This window comes from Tupaia chinensis, unplaced genomic scaffold (genome assembly GCF_000334495.1).
Source record: "Tupaia chinensis unplaced genomic scaffold, TupChi_1.0 Scaffold000117_2, whole genome shotgun sequence".
NCBI lineage: Eukaryota > Metazoa > Chordata > Mammalia > Scandentia > Tupaiidae > Tupaia > Tupaia belangeri.
The window spans coordinates 330177-351000 of record NW_006159583.1 but is presented as its reverse complement, the minus strand read 5'-3'; the positions used below and the strand labels follow the sequence as shown (position 1 = coordinate 351000).

Below are 20824 nucleotides of genomic sequence, written 5' to 3'. Positions count from 1 at the left end.
AGAGTGTGCTTGAACCATTATAAGATACTGGCACTTAATGTTCCCAAGAAGGCAAGGGAGGCGTGATTGGCCTTGAATCAAATTAATGCTTTAGAAAACCGATCAACTTTATAAGAGACCATAAATCAATTTTAGATCTACTTGCACTTGATTCTACTAAAACATGAGGAATTAGAGATTTTCTTTCACTTTACTGTTTTCATTCTCAGAATTACTCACTTAATTTTATGCTTCTAACTTGTCCTGTGGACTGACAGCAGCTTATTCTTATAAAGATATATATTCTGACCACTGAAGGGCTCTTCTTTGGTTTATACTTCATTGAGAGAAAAATCAAAGCAAAATGACATCCATTGGCTAATTTATGGATGACGTATTTGACTTGATTTCCAAGGAACTTAGCTTGCATCACTCCAACTCCATCAATTAATTTGATCATCTAAATAACTGGTTAGGTGAATATTCGACTGAATGTAAGAAACATCATCTTCATATTAATTTTGTGCCATTTCCAGGAGGAACAAGCAATGGATGCCAAAAAGATAAGACTTTTAAGTCAATCTGGATTTTCAAATCGAAATAATTGTCTGAAGAGAAAAGTTTCTGCACATTTTAAGATTTCTTGAAGGTTTATTAATGTGATAAAGCATACAGTTTCTGTTCAGTGTGATGTCTTCTGCTGTATCAACCAGAGGATGGATGTTATAGAAGATCTCTATACCTGGTAGAAAAGGGGGCTACATCAGGCAGGGTGAAGTCCCTTCAAAAACTAAGATTGTTTAAACTCTATTATTATATTTTGAGATAATTTAATTATTTCTATTTCCTCATCCCCCATTTTTCTGCTTGACTATGTATTATCTTAAATCCACTTATTGATAAGAGAGTGCGAAACTCATAACTGTCACGATGACAGATTGGACTTTCAAATTACAGGCTTGTAATAGTTTTATGTGAACATGAGATGATAATAGCAAGAAATATTCTTGTAGCCCTTTACTTTTTACAAAGCACTTGTGGGTACATCATTCCATGTGATATTTCCTCCACTCTGTGAGTCAGTTATTATTATCAAAACGTATCCACTGTAAGGAAATAGAATGGAGAGTTTCCTCAAGACGCACACCTGGTAAGATATAGATTCAGGAGTTAGACATAGGTTTTGGATTCTGTTTCTCTGTATTGCAATACAATACATCTATTTCATTTTCCCCATCCCCCTCTCCACCTCAGAAAAGCAACACAGAAGGAGAATTGTCCCGTTTTCTTTTTTTAAAGATAAAGTTATAAAGACAGTAAGCACTAGAAGATAAATCTGGCACACTGCCTAAAACTCTTTCTTAAAAAAAAAAAAGCTATAATTTATATTCTACAGTATGTAGCTTTATTGCTCTTCATGATACAACAAAGACGTTGAAATAAAAAAGCAGCAGTTCTGGATAGTGGATCATGAGGAGAAGGAGTGAACTCTGGGAAAGCATGGGGCCAGGCTATCTTCCCCAGTCAGCCAGTGAACATCCTCCCCAACCCCAGCACCCCACCTCCAGCCCCAGTTAGCAGTGGAGAAAGATTGTGAGTGAGGGAAAGAAATTCAGGTTGTTAGAATTACTATGATGATGTGTAAAGAAATGCAACTTCTTGACATCACCTTTGTTCTTTCCCAATTAGTCTGTGAGCTCCTCAGAAGTCACAAAACTGTATATTTTGACTGTATTTCACACACGCACATCATAAAAATCACTCATAGTTGTTGAGACAGTTTTAGGCTGTTTACATTTATTAAGTCGTTTAATCTCTGTAATAATCCTATAAAGTAGGCATGATTATCCCCCCTTTTAAATAATAATAAAATAAAGTGCATAAAGACTTGGTATGTTTAGGCAACACATTGCTTTAGATGATCACATTGATAGCCAAAAGAAAAAAAAAATCAAAGAAGGAAGGAAAGTAGGAAGGAAAGGGAAGAAAGGAAAAATGAAGAAAGAGAAGGAGAGAAAAAAGAAGAAAAGGATGGAAGGATAAAAGTAAGACAAAAAGAAGAAAAAGGACAAAGATGGAAAGAAGCTAGTTATAGGCTAATGAGAGCTTGTTCCTCTCCAGATCCAGATGATTAGCATTTAACAAGTTTCTAGCATGAAAGATATGAGAAGCCAGAGAGATTGCTAGTTTTCTGTTTCTCTTAATCACTGTAGCACTCATGTTAGTGGGATTACATCAAGCTAAAAAGGTTCTGCACAGCAAAAGAAATGACAATTGAGGTGAAGAGAAAACTTTCAGAATGGAAGAAAAAAATTTGCTAACTATACTTCAGACAAGAGATTGATAATCAGAATATCCAGGAAACACAAACAGCTCACTTGGAAAAAAATGAGTAATTCAATTAAAAATGTGCAAATAAGCAGAATAGACAACTGTCCAAGGTAGACATACAAATGGCCAAAATGCATTTGAAAAATGTTCAAAATCTCTTGTCATAAGGGAAATCCATGTTAAAGTCAAAATGAGATACTATTTAACTCTAGTTAGAATGTCTAGTATTAAAAAAAAAAAAAAAAAAAAAAAAAAAAAAAAACAGCAAGTGCTAGTAAAGCTGTGGTGAACGGAAATCCTCTTACACTACTGGTGAGAATGTAAATTAGTACGATCACTATGGTAAACAATATTGAGGTGCCTGAGAAACCTGTAAAGAGAACTACTGTATCATCAAGTAATCAATCCTGTTCCTTAGTATTTACTCAAAGGATAGGAAAATAGTCAGAAAGACACACATCCATGTTTATTTCAGTGCTATTCACAATTGCTAAGACATGAAATCAACCTGAGTGTCCAAGAAACTGACTGAATTGAAAAACTTGGCACATATATACAATGGAATACTACTCAGCCATAAAGAATAAGATCCTGTCATTTGATTCATAGTGAACTAATTTAGAGGACTTAATGTAAGCAAAGTGAGCCAGACTTTGAAAGATACACACTGCATATCCCTATCCCTCCCTGCTCAATATATCCCTAATGTCTATGTTCTATGACAGGAATAAAAAAATCCAAAGACATGATAGTAGAGAGGATAAGTGTAGAATATAAGGTAGGAGAGTGAAGGGTAGAGGATAGGAAGAAACACTTAACAGACAAAAGATTGTAAAGTTTCGTGTTTTAAAAATTCTGTTATTTTTGCTTTATAAAAATATAATAAGGGGCCAGCAGGTGGCATGATGGATAAAGCACTGGATTCCCACATGTTCAACCTGGTTTGAGTCCCAGACCTGGTGGCTTGAAATTCATACAGGTCACATCTGTGTATGTGCCCAAAATCCTGAGAGAAGAATGGAGGAGGGGTGATTTCTCACCTTTTCTCTCTCTAACTCTCTGGTAAGCACATGGACCCTATAGCAAAACATTTTTTATAATAACAATAATAATAATAAATTATGTTGAAAAACAAAACAAAGCAAAACCATCCATCTCTCATGCTCCAGTAAGTCATAGTGGAAATTAGCAAAGTGTGTTGTCAGCAAACAGAATTCTTCTCAGTTGTGTAGCTTTCTTTACTTGAGAGTTTGCTATGATGTTTTGCTAATGTCATATGCATGCATATGTTAATCAGAAGCTTTAGAGAGTAGACCTTGTGCTTAAGACCTGTGACCTTTTCTTCAGTTTTACATGTATAGGCAGCCTTTTCCTCCACTGTACTCCTTAGATCCCTACTAGTTTTGCACTCTATTCTGTAGGAAAAGTGCCACAGCAGAAAAAAAAATGTTAAGGCTGGAATTAGACGTTTTTAGATCACAATCAGCATCAACTCCTCACTAGCTGTGTTTGGTCTGAACTTTACTATGACCTAGTTTCCTGTCTTCTACTACCTATATGATAGCATTGCTATAAAAATAAATTAAAATGCAAAGAAAAGCATTTTGTCCATTGAAAAATACTTTACAAATTTAAGGTCCTATTCTCTTCCTCATAAAAATACCTATCCTGTTCCTGCAGAGCTTACCTTTCTCCTTTCCATTTTATCTTTTCTTTACTCCTCCTATTTCTCTCCCAATTGTTTCTCAAAAAGCATATATGTGTGTAAGTGTTTTCTAAACAGTACTTCAAAGTGAGAAGTTGCCTTCTTGGTTATTTCCAGTATTTCTGATGTACCCCTCTTATTTTTTTCTTTACTTTTAGAAATCGTCAAAAATGAAAAACATAAAAAATAACAAGATGTGACAGAAACCACTTGGGCAGTGAACATAAATGTTTCCACAGAAAAGGAAGCCTACTTTTCTAGCTAAAAAATAACAGTTCCTCAATGGACTCCAGAAGAAACTCGACTGGCCACTGAGAAAGAAAAAACAACCTTAAAAGTTTTAACAGAAGAAATTCAAAGAGAAAGCTATGATGTGAAATTCATGTAGTCATTCTGTCCTGCCAAACCTCTATGTATCGATTCATTGTTATTTAGGACATCTTTATTTAATGTGTGTATTTTTGTGTTTGGTTCTCATTCCCATTACCAGCAAGTAAGCAATGGAAAAAAATTATATTTCAATTTCTGAGTAAAACTAGTCTAAAATTAGATGAAGTTCAACAAATACTTGCTTTTGCAGTTTTTCTAGTGTTATCATCATTAGTGTTAAGACTAATTTTTTAAAAAAATATTTAAAATATTTAAGTTTCTTACTTGAATCCCAGTAGAAATAAATTTGACTTTATATTTTCAGTTTATTTTATAAATATACTGTAAATAAATGTGTTCAAAGTTTAACAACCAAAGCCATTGTGTGTTATAGAAATTTTCTGTAACTTTCTCCTCAACTTATAATCAGAGTTCATGACTACAATATCACCAAATTTATAATAATATGCCTTCATATTTCATGCACCGTGAACTAGATAACCTTTTAGATGAATGTTTATTAGTATTATCAGAAAACCATTTAGATAATCATAGTATTTGATGAAAAGAAAGGCAATAGAATTGTAATGACATAATAATTTGGTTGACTAGAAACCAAAGCAATTCATAATTAGTGTTTTTTAGACTAATGCTCTTATAATTGCAAAATTGCTTTAAGAGCTCTCATATTTTGATAATTTATCTTATTATGTGTTACATGCACAGAGATGATATTTACCTCTATCAAAATGAAGAGACAGAATAAAGTTATCTTGGGACGAAAGTTTCACAGGAATCGAACAGCAAACTTTGAACTTTGTTCATAGGTCATACCTTGTTTTTGACTCATAGAATTTGTTATTTCTAAAATAATTGTACTTAGCTAAAAACACAGATGTAATTGTTCTCATACAGCAGCAAATAAAAATCACTATGTTTCACTTTTTGCTATAGGGCATGTGCGCTCGCCAGACAGAGACAGAGAGACAGAAAGCGAGAAATCACCCCCCAGGGGGGATGGCCATGCTGCAATCCCTTCTCCTCCATTCTCCTCTCGGGATCTTGGGCACGCACGCACACGTGCCCAGCATGAGTTTTAAGCCACCGGGTCTGGGACACGAACTGCAGTCAACTATGTGGGAGTCCAGCGACATAGCCATTATGCTAACTGCTGGTCCCTGGTTAAAGATATTCTTATACACATTATCATCAACAGATAATATAACATATTTTTATTTAGTGGACCAATGTGATATACTGTGGAGTTTTCAGGTTGTCTGGGTCCTTGGAATTCCATGGTGGTAAGAGAACAGGAGAATTATCATTACTCTAGAATGAAACTAAAATGAAAATTGATTTAAATTCTTTATGCATCTGAAAAGAATGTATTTGATGTATTAAAGGTCATATGATACGTAAGAGTGACCTTGTAAATCTGGTTCAATGAAAATACAAAGTGGTGGGGCCTACAGGCGGTATGGTGGCTAAGGGTGCTGGACTCGCACATAGCCAACTGTGGTTTGAGTCCTCGACCTGATGGCTTGCTTTCTCACTTTCTCTCTCTCTCTCTCTCTCTCTCTCTCTCTCTCTCTCTCTTACACACACACACACACATTCTGTTTCTCTTTGTTCAGATTTAAATAAATACATAAATTTAAAAATAAAGTTCAATAAAATAATTCTTAAAAAAAAATACATAGCTAATAGGGCTACAACCTGGCTAAGTTCATTGACAGATGCCATAACATATCAAATATTTATAGAGTCCAACTGCTAAATTAAATGGGACTCTCACAGATATCATGGCTCTTTTATTTTTTAAACCTTTGAGAATAGCATTGATTTTTGCCTATAAATCTAGGATGTGATACTGTTTTATATGTAGTATCTTGGCAAGAAGTAAAGTTAAAGTAGTTTCAAGTATTTAACTCAACATTTTCTACAATCAGAGCTCTTTTTCCATAGACCAAGAATATTGTTACGGTTTCTAGAACCACTGCATTTATCTGCTTTTCTTATTATTTTAAATGATCACCAGTAGGGTCTGTGGAGTTTGTGAACTCTCTGTGCCATAGACCTGGCCTAGAAGACTATCACATGACTTTCGTATACAACCACTCTAAGAGCAGTTACACTGACTGTTGATGAAAATATAAGCCCCAGCATCGGTATGCGACTGTCACAATTGTTTGTTACATAAATATCACTTCTGTACTAGAGAATGGGAGTGATATACATATCTCTTTAGATGACTAGCAAGTTATTTAAGCTGTGGGCCCTTAGTTCCTGTGGGTTTTCTAGGATGATGTGGTGTGCTCTGAGAAATTTATCATTTCTTGAGAACATTGTAGTGATAGGGCACAGGGAAGGCTGCAGTTAGGTGTCTGAAGCCTACAGGATTTTCTTGCTCTGCATAGTGTTCGCTATCTTTTTGATACCTTTTATTCAAGTTGCTAACTTTGTATGCTTTGTTTACTGATTTATTATGCTTTGTTTACTGATTTATTATGCTTTATTTATGTATTTAGGTTTTTCTCTATAGGGTACGTGCACTCACCAGAGAGAGACAGAGAAAGGGAAAGTAAGAAATCATTCCCCAGGGGGCAGCTACACCACAGTCCCTTCTCTTCCATTCTCCTCTCAGGATTTTGGGCACACACAGACACACACACACACCACTAGTGTGATTTTTCAAGCTGCTGGGTCCAGGACTCAAACCACAGTTGGCCATGTGGGAACCAGTGCCTTAACCACCATGTCACCTGCTAGCCCTTTATTCATTTACTTTTGCTGAGGGGCTTATGCACTTGTAAGACTGAGAGAGGGAGAGGAGAAAGCAGCCGCGCATAGGGAGTGGTCACACTGCAATCCTTTCTCCTCCATCTCACCCTCGTTTCAAGATTTCAGGCACACAGGGACCAGCAGTTAGCGTAATGACTGTGTCGCTGGACTCTCATGTAGTCGAACGCCGTTCATGTCCCGGACCCGGTGGCTTAAACTCACACCAGGCACGTGTACATGCGTGCCCAAGATCCCAAGAGGAGAATGGAGGAGAAGGGATTGCAGCGTGGCCATCCCCCCTGGGGGGTGATTTCTCGCTTTCTATCTCTCTGTCTCTCTCTGTCTGTCTGGCGAGCGCACGCGCCCTATAGCAAAAACCTCTCCAAAAAAAAAAAAATTTCAGGCACACACACAAATGTGCCCAAGCATGTTTCTGAAGCCACGGGGCTCTCCACTCAAACCACATGGTTGACTGCCACAGACTCTGACTGCCTTTACAGGCCATGGAGACAGTCTTGTATTCTTTCTTAAAGCTAAGTTAAAAAGTTTAGTAAATCTACTATGTCCTGTTTATTTGACTGACAGTATGAAGCTGGAAATTATTTTATTGGTTTTGTTCTTACAAGACAAAAGGAACAAAATACTAAAAATAAAATTATAATTAATAAAACTCTAAAACCCAATTCAGGCACAGGAGAGGAGAAAGCTGATATGGTATATCTTAAGTAATTATCTGGAATGAAGCAAGAAAAAAATGGAAAAATATAAAAGACATTAGGTGATGTCTAAGAAGAGACCAAAAAGGCATAATATTTCATTGGAATTAGAGTAGAAGGAATTGAGAGGATAGTACAAGGCAGAGGGGTACAAATATTCAAAGAGACAGTGTGGGAGACCTCTAGAAATAATAAATACTCAATTCTCAGATTTAGGGAATAGAGCATATCTCAAGAAAGATGAAAAGTAATTTCCAAAAAAGTCATACTATAGTGAAATTTGAGAAGATAGATGTAAGATGGTAGACTTTCCTAAACTGAAAACAAAAGCTAGAATACAGATGCTGGAGAAACAATTCTCAAATCAGAACTATAAGTCCAGTTTAATAGTTTTCAAAAATAAGAATAAAATACTTTTATAGACAAAAAAAAAATGGAGAAGATTTACAGCCAAGAATATCTAAGAATATACTCTAAGAAAATAAATCCAGAAAAAAAATCTGAGAGCAAGAATGAATAGTATGTTAAAAAAGAACTCACCAATGGGAAAAGATATTTAATATATATGTAAAAAGAATTGTATAGAGAATATATCAAAAGCTTCTACAAATCATTAATTAAAATGCAGATGAGCTAATTTTAAGAAAGGATAAAAACTTAAGCACACACTTCATAAATGAGGATATCCAAATGGATAATGAACGTAGGAAAATGTGTTCAAAATCACAGCAGTCTTTAGGAAAATGCAAATTAAAGCCACAATGAGATATATCATTACAAACCCACCAGATGGCTAAAATTAAAAAATAAAAAAATTACAAGAACAAGTTTTGAACAAAGTGTGGAATAATTAGAATTCTCACATATTAGTGGTGGGAGTTTAAATTGATACATCTACTTTGGCAGAATCTACTGAAGCTAAACATATATCTAACCTATGAAACAGAATTTCCACTCTTGGTGGAAATCTAACAAAACTAAATGTGTTTGCTTTGTTAGACGTGTATGAAGATGTTTAAATTGTCCAGTCTGGTGGCACAGTCCGTGTGGTGGACTGCAGTGCTGGTGAACACATGACTGGCTGTAGGTTCAGATTCCCCAGGCAGCCTGAAAATATGCTGGAAGTGTGGATGGATGTGCATAATCCTAATGATAGAGGGCTCGGGAGAGAGCATCACAATGTGCCAAGACACCTTGTCCAAAATGTTTATCCTTCTCTCCCTCTCCCTCCATGCACAGGAACATGCTATCATTAACACACACATTAACACACACACACACACTATATATATATATATATACACACACACACACACACACACACACACACACACACACATAGAGATAGATAGATAGATAGATAGATAGATAGATAGATAGATAGATAGATAGATATAGAGATATAGATCTGTAACAGCTTTATTCAAAGTAGTTCCAAACTGGTAACAACTGAGGCCCATGAGCAACAAATACGGTAGAAAAATAGTAACCATACAATTAAAAATAACACAGCAACAGACAGGATAAGCTACAATAGATGTAATGACAACATGAACCCATTTTCAAACCATTATATTTAATGATAGAAATCAGTCACAGGAGTAGAACATCCTGAATGATTTCATCTATATAAGTTCCTTTTCTTTTTAGAGAGAGAGATTTAGCTATAGGGCATGTGCACCCACCAGAGAGACTGAGAGACAGAAAGTGAAAAATCATACACACGCCCGGTAGGGGGGTGGTGGGAGTGGCGCGGATAGCCACGCTGCAATCCCTTCCTCTTCCATTCTCCTCTCTGGATATTGGACATGCACACGTGAGTTTTAAGTTACCACTTCAGGACTCCAACCTCGGTCAACCACATGGGAGTCCAGGGATATAACCATTATGCCATCTATTGATCCCCATTTATATGAATTTTAAGAACAGGTAACACTGTTCTATGGCAATATGAGTACGTCTTTTACATTTGATTTAATGATGACCACGAAGAAGCATTTTAGCATTTTCTGCGCTGCTGGCAAAGTACCATAAATCTATCTATGTTCTGATTATATGAAAATGAATCCAATAGATTTAAATTAATCAAGCTTTACAGTTTAGAATTGCACTCTTCACTGCATGCATGTAACAAAGCAAAAGAACGGTAAGCACAAAATTCAGAATAGTACTAACTTCTGAGCTAAAAACTGAAGAGAAATTGAAGATGGGAATGAACCTAAGGGATTCCAGTGCATTAGAGGTGTTATAGTTCTTACTTATTATGTGTATATTTGTGTTTGCAAGAAAACTACCTTGTCGCAAATAGTAGAGGCTAGCTCTGTTGTCTGGTGGTTAAGGCAACTGGATTTCATATGACTGATCTGCAATCTGAGTCTCAGACCTGGAGGCTTGAGAAACATGTGAGCATGTATGCATGCATGCCCAAAGTTTCAACAGCATGGAGAAATGATGGAGCCATTGCAGTGTGACCATTCCTCATAGGAATGCTTTCTTCCTCTTCTTCTGTCAATCTCTGGTAAGCACACATACCCTGGCAAAAGAAAAAGAAAACAGAATTTAAAGTGACATAAGGAAAATACTGCTATTCAATCTAACCCACAGAAGAGGTAACTATTCTGCAAACCTACCTCCAAGTATATGTTTCAATCCCTGGCATGTATTTTATCATATATAATGTTATGAGACACATACTTTTACTCTACTGTTTTGCTGTGGTGAATTTTTCCATTGAGATGATCTTATAAATATTTTCTTATATGTATTCCTCATGCTAATAAAAGATAAAAAGTACATTTTCTTCAGCATATTTTTAAAAATCCTCTCAAATCCTTTGTTGAAAATAAATCCTGCCTACATTCTGTGTCAAACTCTTATCTTTTGTAGTATTCAAATGTAAAAGTTAAACTCTTTAGTCTGTGTTATCAAAGTACTTAGTGTATATGTTATTTCTATTTTTTTAAGCATAACCCTGACATTTATTTATTTTTTCTTTTTTTACATTCTGGGGAAATCTCAAGCTTGGGTCAAATGTTTCCAATACATGGGAAACTAGAGTTCTTATATCGAAGTTAGAGATTCGTAGTGAAATAGAAGCCAAAATATTTATAAATGATCATATTCTTGACTAGACTAATACTACACTATTAGAGGAGGCCTGCTACAATATTTTCCTTCTCCCAATAGATGCAAATAATTAATTCCATCTAGAATATGGTTTAGAAAGTAAAAATATTAAAATGTAAGAGGTGTCCACACGTATTTCTAATTTAGATTTTAAAAGTCTAAAACATAAATTCACTTTTTTTCTTTTTATTTTTTGGAGAGGTTTCTCTATAGGCACATGTGCTCGCCAGACAGACAGAGAGAGACAGAGAGACAGAAAGCGAGAAATCACCCCCGAGGGGGGATGATCACGCTGCAATCCCTTCTCCTCCATTCTCCTCTCGGGATCTTGGGCACGCACTCACACGCGCCCGGCGTGAGTTTAAGCCACCGGGTCCGGGACTCGAACCGCGGTTGACTACGTGGGAGTCCAGTGACATAACCATTACGCTAACTGCTGGCCCCAGACATAAATTCACTTTTTCAGAGTTTATTACTAATAGATTTCCCTTATGAAAGTGGGATTTAGACTTTGCATTTTATTTTCTATTTCTTTAGTAATTATTGTTATTATGACTTATACTTGAATAAGTTAATTATATAATTTGACATGTGTATAGAAAGACAGACTTAAAATATGACTGCATCTCATTTTAACAGTCATGGGGATGTAAAATTTTTAAATGAGTGTACAAAGTCCTGGAACAACTTAATACACAGGTCCAATCAAAACTCAATTCTAGGGACCAGCAGATAGTGTAATGGTTATGTCACTGAACTCACACGTAGTTGTCTGTGGTCCGAGTCCTGGACCCAGTGACTTAAAACTCAGACAGGGCATATGTGCATTCATAACCAAAATTTCAAGAGGAGAATGGAGGAGAAAAGATTGTGGTATGACCATCCCTCCTGGGGGGTGATTTCTCATTTTCTTCTCTCTGTTCCTCTCTGTCTCTCTGGCAAGCACATATGCCTTATAGCAAAAATCTCTCTTAAAAAAACATTTGATTCTATACTCCAAGCTATATAAGTTGGAGTTGAAGGTAGATTTTTAATTAACTTGTAATTCAGGAATTATTAGAGAATAAATAAAACTGCTAAAAGGTATTTTAAGTTTCCTTGTAGATATAATTAATATTTGAGGATAAAAAATAAGAATCCCTGAGAAATATGGAGAATTACACAAATCATAGATTTTGCCTTTATTTTGTTTATTTATATATTCATTATTTCAGTCAATCAGTCATTCCCCAGCTTTTCTGAAATAAACTAACTAACAAAACATATTCATTTAAGGTGCACAATGAAATGATTTAATATATATATGCATTGCAAAGTGTTTTTTGCAATCCAGCTAACTAACATATGAACTACCTCATAAAATTATATATGTATATATATATATATGTATTAGTGAATATTTAAGTTCTACTGTCTCATATTTCAAATATACATATACTATTAACTATAGTTACTATGCTGTATATTAGATTTTCAGAACTTACTCAACTTCTAACTGAAATTTACTACTTGCTGACCAAATTCTCTCCAAATCCCCCATTTCCCTGGCAACTACCTTTCTACTCTCTTTTCCTATGGTTTCAACTTTAGATTGTGCCTGGCTTACTTCACTTAGCATAGTGTTCTCCTGCTTCACTTATGAATGAGTCGCAAATGAGAGGATGTTTGTCTTTTTTAAAGGCTGAGTATTATTGCATTCTGTTTACATATGCCACAGTTTCTTCATCCATTCATCTATCAATGGCCACTTGTGCTGTTTACATATGCCAGCTATTGTGAATTTTTGTTGCCAATGAAAATGGGAGGGCAGATATCTCCTTGTGATCATGATTTCAATGCCTTTGAGCATATACTCAAAAGTGGGATTGCTTGAAAAAGTGCTAGTACTATTTTTAGTTTTTACTTTTTTAAATTTATTGTTATTTCTTTCACATCCATACTAGTACAGTTGGTGCTATTTGAATTTTTATTTATATTTATTTATTTATTTATCTTTATTTGCTAAGAGGAGCATGCTCTTGCTGTAGAAAGACAGAGAGAGAGAAGGAAAGTATGAAAGCATTCCCCCCATAGGGGATGGTGATGCTGCAACCTCTTCTCCTTTCAGGATTTTGGGCATGTTTTTCAAGCCTCTAGATCCAGGACTCAAACCACGCAGTCATTCATGTGGGATTTAACTGCCTTAACCACTATGCCACTGGCTGACTCACCATTTGACTTTTTCATAGTAGTCATCCTAACAGATATGATGTGATATCTCATTGTGGTTTTGCTTTCATTTCCCCGCTGGCCAGTGATGGTAAGCACTTTTTCATATACTTGTTGGCCACTTGTAAGTTTGCTTTGGAAAAATAGCTATTCAGGTTCTTTACTCATTTTTTAATTGTATTTTTTTCTTTTGCTATTGAATTATAAGAGTTTGTTATATATTTTGGACATTAGCCCTGAATTGGGTATATTGTTTGCAAATATCTTCTCATTCTGTAGGCTGCCTTTTCATTTTGTTAAGTGTTGCCTTACTGTACATAAACTTTTTACTTTGGTGTATTTCTGCTTGTTTATTTTGATTTACCTTTGCTTTTAGAATCATATTTATAAAATAATTTCAAGATCAAAGTTAAAGAGAATTTTATCTTTTCTTTCTTCTAAAGTTTTTAAATTTAAGTACTTATGTCTCAGTGCGTAATCATCTTGACTTGATTTTTGTGTATGGCAGAAGATAAGGGTCCAAAACTCGTGTTAAAATTCATTGAGCCCTTGGGAACCAGCAGTTAGCATAATGGACTGGACTGGACTCCCATGTAGTCGACCGCAGTTTGTGTCCCAGACCCAGTGGCTTAGAACTCACGCCGGGCGCATGTGTGTGCATGCCCAAGATCCCGAGAGGAGAATGGAGGAGAAGGGATTGCGGCGTGACCATCCACCCTGGGGGGTGATTTCTCACTTTCTGTATCTCTGTCTCTCTCTGTCTGTCTGGCGAGCACATGTGCCCTATAATGAAAATCTCTCAAAAAAAATAAAAATTTTATTGAGCCCTTGTGAAAGTATTAACAGTGTCAGGGACTACTGGTGGCAGTCAGTAGCAAATTGAAAGCAGTGCTAGAGGCCACATGATTGACGACAGGGTCAGCTCCCTAGGTTGGCCTGAAAAAGTCTTGGGTGCTTATGTATATGCCCAAGATTCTGAAGAGCTGGAAGTCTGAGGAAAGAGGATCATGTTATGACAAGACCCTGTCAATTGTGCTTCTCTTTCTCTATCACACATGCTCTATATCATGAAAAAATAAATGTTTTTTAAAAAGATGATAAGAACTAGATCTGACTATTGGATTTAGAGATCAAGTTTCTGGGGAGTGATTAGAAATATCAGGGTGGAGCCCACACATGAACACTGGTAGGTTTATAAAGAGAAGCAACGAGACCAGAAACACACAGACCTGGGCACGGTTGAGCTCCTTGCTCTCTAACCATGTGATGCCCTGTGCCACATTATCTATCAGTAAAAAGACCCTCACTATAGGTGGACTCTTGACCTTGAGCCTTTAAAACCTTGAATTAAATAAACCTATATTCTTTGTTTTTTCTTTTCTTAATTTACTGCATGTTTTGTGCACTCACTGGAGAAAGACAGAAAAAAGGGGAAAGTGAGAAACCATACCCCATGTAGGGTGGTTATGTCACAATCCCTTCTCCACCATTCCTCCCCCCCCCTTTTTTTTTTTTTTTTGGTATTTTGGGCATGTTTGCACATGTGCCTGGCGTATTTCTCAAGTCACGGGTCTGGGACTTAAACCGCATGGTTGACCACATGGGACCCAACCATCTTAACCATCATGCTACTGACTGACCCAAACTTATATTCTTAGAAATCACCCAGAGACAAGTATTTACAACGTGGCTATCCAGTTTTCCCAAAACCATTGAATAAAGAGATTTTTATTTTTGTCTTTTGTTCAAGATATATATATATTGTAGGGGGCAAGTGTGTGTGTGTGTGTGTGTGTGTGTATGTTATGTTATATATATATATATATATAGTTATATATGTATATATAAACATTTAATTAACAAGAAAGGAATTCTAGAAGGAGAGAGGAAAAAGAGGAGAAGAAGGAGGTCTTTTTGGTAGAGTCTCACCATGTCATGACCTCCTGCCCCAGCCTCCCTGTTGGCTAGGACCACCACAAGGCACCCAACATGCCAAGTCGACTTAGGTTGAGCTGGAAACACAACCTGGGCCTCCCATGCAGCCTCAGCCACAGTGGAGTAGCACCTTTCTGTTCGAGTCACCACAACTGGGTCTTACATATTTAAACAACAATTTATTTGTTTTAAGATAATGATGAGTACCCATAATGATTAAAAATAAATTATACCTTTAATGTAACATTTTTAGTTGCAAAGTTTCTTGATTCATGAATATAGATTTGATAGTAAATACGTGGTTTACTATTTTTAAGAGATAATACAACAAAGTGTAAAAATGAGGTCTATGTAAAATAGACATTTGATATTTTAGATATTTTTAAAAGAGAACATTAATACAAAATAAATATCAAATTAAAGTGACTAAAATGTAGGTAATTATAACATGATTATTTTTTATTTAAAATTTATTCTTAAAATAAATGTTTAAAAACAAGAGGTAACAATTGCCTTAGCCTATCATTTTAATTTTAATCTTATCTTGATCTTTTGTCCTTTTTTTCATTTTTATAGTTTTTCCTATAGGGCCTGTGTGCTCACCAGAGAGAGACACAGAGAAAGGGAAAGTGAGAAATCACCACCCCCCTCCCCCAGGGAGGATGGCCATGACACAATCTCTTCTCCTCCATTCTCCTCTTGGGTTTTTGGCCACACAGGCACACACACCCAGCATGCTGGGTCCAGGACTAGAATTACAGATTCAGTCATGTGGGGTCCAGTGACTTAAGCACCATGCCCCCTGCTTGCCCCATTGATCTTTGTCTTCAGAAAAAAAATTACATAGAAAATATTGCATTGATGTTCATGAAATTATTAAATATTAGGTTACATATTGTTTCATAGCATCTTATTTCCTTTTTTTATTTTTATTATTATTTATACATTTAATCATTACACACCATTTAGTTTGTAAAGAGATTTTACCCAACCCATTACACACCACACAGCAAGTGAGTTGACAATATTATACACACGACATCACTAACAAGCAACAAACCTTATCTGTGTCCCACAAATATCTTACTTCTCCAGTTTTTCCCAAATTTCTCTTCCTGTACTCGTCTCCTCTCCCACTCTCCTTCCATATTGTCTCCAGTGTCCATAAAAATTTTCAACTCTTTTATAACCTCCTGTCTTTCAGTCTCTACCATAGAGTGCAGACAGTAGGTACACATTAAGTGGAGACATACAATGTCTCTGTTTTATAGCCTGACTTGCTTCACTAAGCAATAAATCTTCCTTGTTCATTCACTTTCTATCAAATGCCAGGGTCTTATTGTTGTTGTTTTTTATGGCTGAATACTATATTCCATGGAGTATATGTGCCACACTTTTTCAATCCATTCATCTGTTTGTGGACATTTGGGTTGGTTCCATGTCTTAGCAATCATGAATAATGCCACAATAAATATAAACCATATTTCCTTTTGCTTTCACCTGTGAAATTGACATTTTCTGACCCATACTAGATTTTAGATTAGTTTTAGATTTCACATAAATGTATTCAATATTAGCATTTATATTTTCTTCTCTTTGTATCTCTCCTGTTAACATAGTTACAAAGAACTACAGTCTGTAGCAAATATTTGAACACTGGAACATGGCAGCCCGCATCATTAGCATACCATCACATTCCAACCACTCAGCAAGATTAACAGCACTCCTCAGAATCATATGTCAAAATCATTAAACTAAGGGTTGTTTTGGACTTACAGCTGATATTTTCTGTAATATCATTCATAAATTTGTATAAAGTACCTTAAGGATATATACTTGGTAATTTTTAAAAAGTTTTTTTTATTTAAATTATTTTATTTAACTTTATTTATTCATTCATTTATTTATTTCAATTTTACCAGAGAGGGAGAGAGAGAGAGAGAGAACAATCTGCCAGGTCCAGGACTCGAACTGTAGTCAGCCATGTGGGAGTCCAGCACCCTTAACCACCAAGCCACCTTCCAGGCCCAATACTTGGTAATTTTTATTTTATTTGCAAGAATGACTCTCTATTAACAGCAGAAGAATGACAAATAACTATCTAAGACAGCAAGAAGCAAGAATGGATGCTTACATTATGACCACTTTCTCCTACATGTTTCTGCTCTGATTCATAGATACATCAATCTTAGACTCAATTATGTTGAAACATATGTTAAAATATAAGTTATGAAGAAAGAAAGAGAAGCCCTATGGTTTCCCTAATTTCTTTTTTGTTGTTATAATTTTTTTTTTCCTTTTGCTATAGGTGAATGCACTCACCAGAGACAGAGAGAGAGAGAGAGATCACCACCCCATCCCATGGTGGATGCCCATGCCACAGTCCCTTCTCCTTCATTCTTTTCTTGGGATTTTGGGAATGCACACATATGCTCCCAGTATGTTTCTCAAGCCACTGGGTCTAGGATTTGAACCACTCAAAGGGCATGAGGAATCCAGCCACCTTAACCACTTCATAACTGGTTAGTCCAATTTTCCTCTGAGTTCTGAAAATAAAAAATGTATTATTATTTCTTCAAAATATTACTTCAAAAGATTTTCTCAGTGAATTCATTTTAGTATACTAACTAACCACTTACTTTTCTATAGAATATAAATAAATCATAAGTAAGAATTTCAGAAAAACTTTTGAAAATACAACTTTAACTTGAGCAGTATGTACAGAATTATAAACATTTTGAATTCCCCTAATTAATGTTCTTTAAATAAACAAAAAATTAACTCATTAGGAGAAATGTTTAATTTTTATTTTAATAATTTTCTGTAACTGATTGAGTCTATATAAAGTTTATTTATTTATTACTTCCAAGACCAAGACAGAGAGAGAAAAAGCACCCTCAAGAGAGAGTCCTGTTCTAACTCCAGCCACAGTGATTCTTGGATCACTGTCACGTGAGTACCCAGCATACTCAGGAAGGCTTCTGGACAGAATCCTGTAACCTTCTCACCTGGGTTGACCTGCAGAACATGATGTTTACAACTATACTGCCTTTGGGGTCTGACTCTATATTTTAACAGCTGGAAAAAACATTAATTGCTTTTACTTATAAAATTACACTCATGTGTTGTCTACATAATTAAGAGATAAAGCTCACAATCTTTTTCATCTCATTACCTATTTTTAGCAATTTGTTGGACAATAAGAATAATAAAGAACTTGAAGCATATCATGTCACTAATTGCTTCATTTTGTGGAAGTTCAGAACAATTAAACCAAATTTATTTTCGTTAGTTTATTACCAACAAATACATATAAAGCAACACATTTTTAAAGTATATGAAAAGCTAAGGACAGAGTTTAAAAAAAGAGAAAATGGGATGAATTTATTTTTATACTTACATTTTAATACCTTTATTGAGATATAATTGAAAGGCAATAAATTACACGTATTTAAGATGGAAATTTTTATAAATTTGCATATATATTTTTATTCGGGTAATCATTACCTCAGTCAAGTTAATGAAAATAGCAATTATGCCACAAAGTTTTCTGGCATCCATTTGTATTTGTTCTCTCATGCCTTGTTCCTTGACAACTATTTTGTATTTGATTTTTTTTTTCTTGGAGAGGTTTTTTCACTATAGGGCGCGTGCACTCGCCAGACGGACAGAGAGAGACATAGAGACAGAAAGCGAAAAATCACCCCCCCCCCAAGGGGGGATGGTCACACCGCAATCCCTTCTCCTCCATTCTCCTCTCGGGATCTTGGGCACGCACGCACACGCGCTCGGCGTGAGTTTTAAGCCACCGGGTCCAGGACGCGAACCACGGTCGACTACTTGGGAGTCCAGCAACATAGCCATTATGCTAACTGCTGGTTCTCTTTTATCTGATTTTATTACTGCAAATTAGTTTGTATTTTCTAGACTTTCAAATAAATAGAATAATTTCACCTTTCTATCTGACTTTTTAAACTGAATATAATTATTCTGAGTCATTAATATATTGCATATATCAATAATTTATTTTATTTTACCAAGTTTTTTCCCATCACATAGGCAAAATTTATTTATTCACTCACCTGTTGATGGACACTTAAATGTTTCCATTTTTTGCCCACTACAAATTAAACTGATATGAACAATAGCATACAGATCCTTGTTGAAACATATGTTAAAATATAAGTTATGAAGAAAGAAAGAGAAGACCTATGGTTTCCCTAATTTCTTTTTTGTTGTTATAATTTTTTTTTTCCTTTTGCTATAGGTGAATGCACTCACCAGAGACAGAGAGAGAGAGAGAGATCACCACCCCATCCCATGGTGGATGCCCATGCCACAGTCCCTTCTCCTTCATTCTTTTCTTGGGATTTTGGGAATGCACACATATGCTCCCAGTATGTTTCTCAAGCCACTGGGTCTAGGATTTGAACCACTCAAAGGGCATGAGGAATCCAGCCACCTTAACCACTTCATAACTGGTTAGTCCAATTTTCCTCTGAGTTCTGAAAATAAAAAATGTATTATTATTTCTTCAAAATATTACTTCAAAAGATTTTCTCAGTGAATTCATTTTAGTATACTAACTAACCACTTACTTTTCTATAGAATATAAATAAATCATAAGTAAGAATTTCAGAAAAACTTTTGAAAATACAACTTTAACTTGAGCAGTATGTACAGAATTATAAACATTTTGAATTCCCCTAATTAATGTTCTTTAAATAAACAAAAAATTAACTCATTAGGAGAAATGTTTAATTTTTATTTTAATAATTTTCTGTAACTGATTGAGTCTATATAAAGTTTATTTATTTATTACTTCCAAGACCAAGACAGAGAGAGAAAAAGCACCCTCAAGAGAGAGTCCTGTTCTAACTCCAGCCACAGTGATTCTTGGATCACTGTCACGTGAGTACCCAGCATACTCAGGAAGGCTTCTGGACAGAATCCTGTAACCTTCTCACCTGGGTTGACCTGCAGAACATGATGTTTACAACTATACTGCCTTTGGGGTCTGACTCTATATTTTAACAGCTGGAAAAAACATTAATTGCTTTTACTTATAAAATTACACTCATGTGTTGTCTACATAATTAAGAGATAAAGCTCACAATCTTTTTCATCTCATTACCTATTTTTAGCAATTTGTTGGACAATAAGAATAATAAAGAACTTGAAGCATATCATGTCACTAATTGCTTCATTTTGTGGAAGTTCAGAACAATTAAACCAAATTTATTTTCGTTAGTTTATTACCAACAAATACATATAAAGCAACACATTTTTAAAGTATATGAAAAGCTAAGGACAGAGTTTAAAAAAAGAGAAAATGGGATGAATTTATTTTTATACTTACATTTTAATACCTTTATTGAGATATAATTGAAAGGCAATAAATTACACGTATTTAAGATGGAAATTTTTATAAATTTGCATATATATTTTTATTCGGGTAATCATTACCTCAGTCAAGTTAATGAAAATAGCAATTATGCCACAAAGTTTTCTGGCATCCATTTGTATTTGTTCTCTCATGCCTTGTTCCTTGACAACTATTTTGTATTTGATTTTTTTTTTCTTGGAGAGGTTTTTTCACTATAGGGCGCGTGCACTCGCCAGACGGACAGAGAGAGACATAGAGACAGAAAGCGAAAAATCACCCCCCCCCCAA

General features: G+C 35.3%; 1 protein-coding gene across 1 annotated transcript in view; it reads left to right on the top strand.

Moving 5' to 3' along the window:
- Positions 1 to 5348, top strand: part of THEMIS (thymocyte selection associated) — a 203662-nt gene extending 198314 nt beyond the window's left edge. Inside the window, exon 6 of the mRNA XM_014586185.2 lies at positions 4174 to 5348. Within this exon, the coding sequence (XP_014441671.1) occupies positions 4174 to 4205 (32 nt within the window). The 3' untranslated portion in view covers positions 4206 to 5348. The remainder of the gene's footprint in view (positions 1 to 4173) is intronic.
- Positions 5349 to 20824: the final 15476 nt, after the last annotated feature.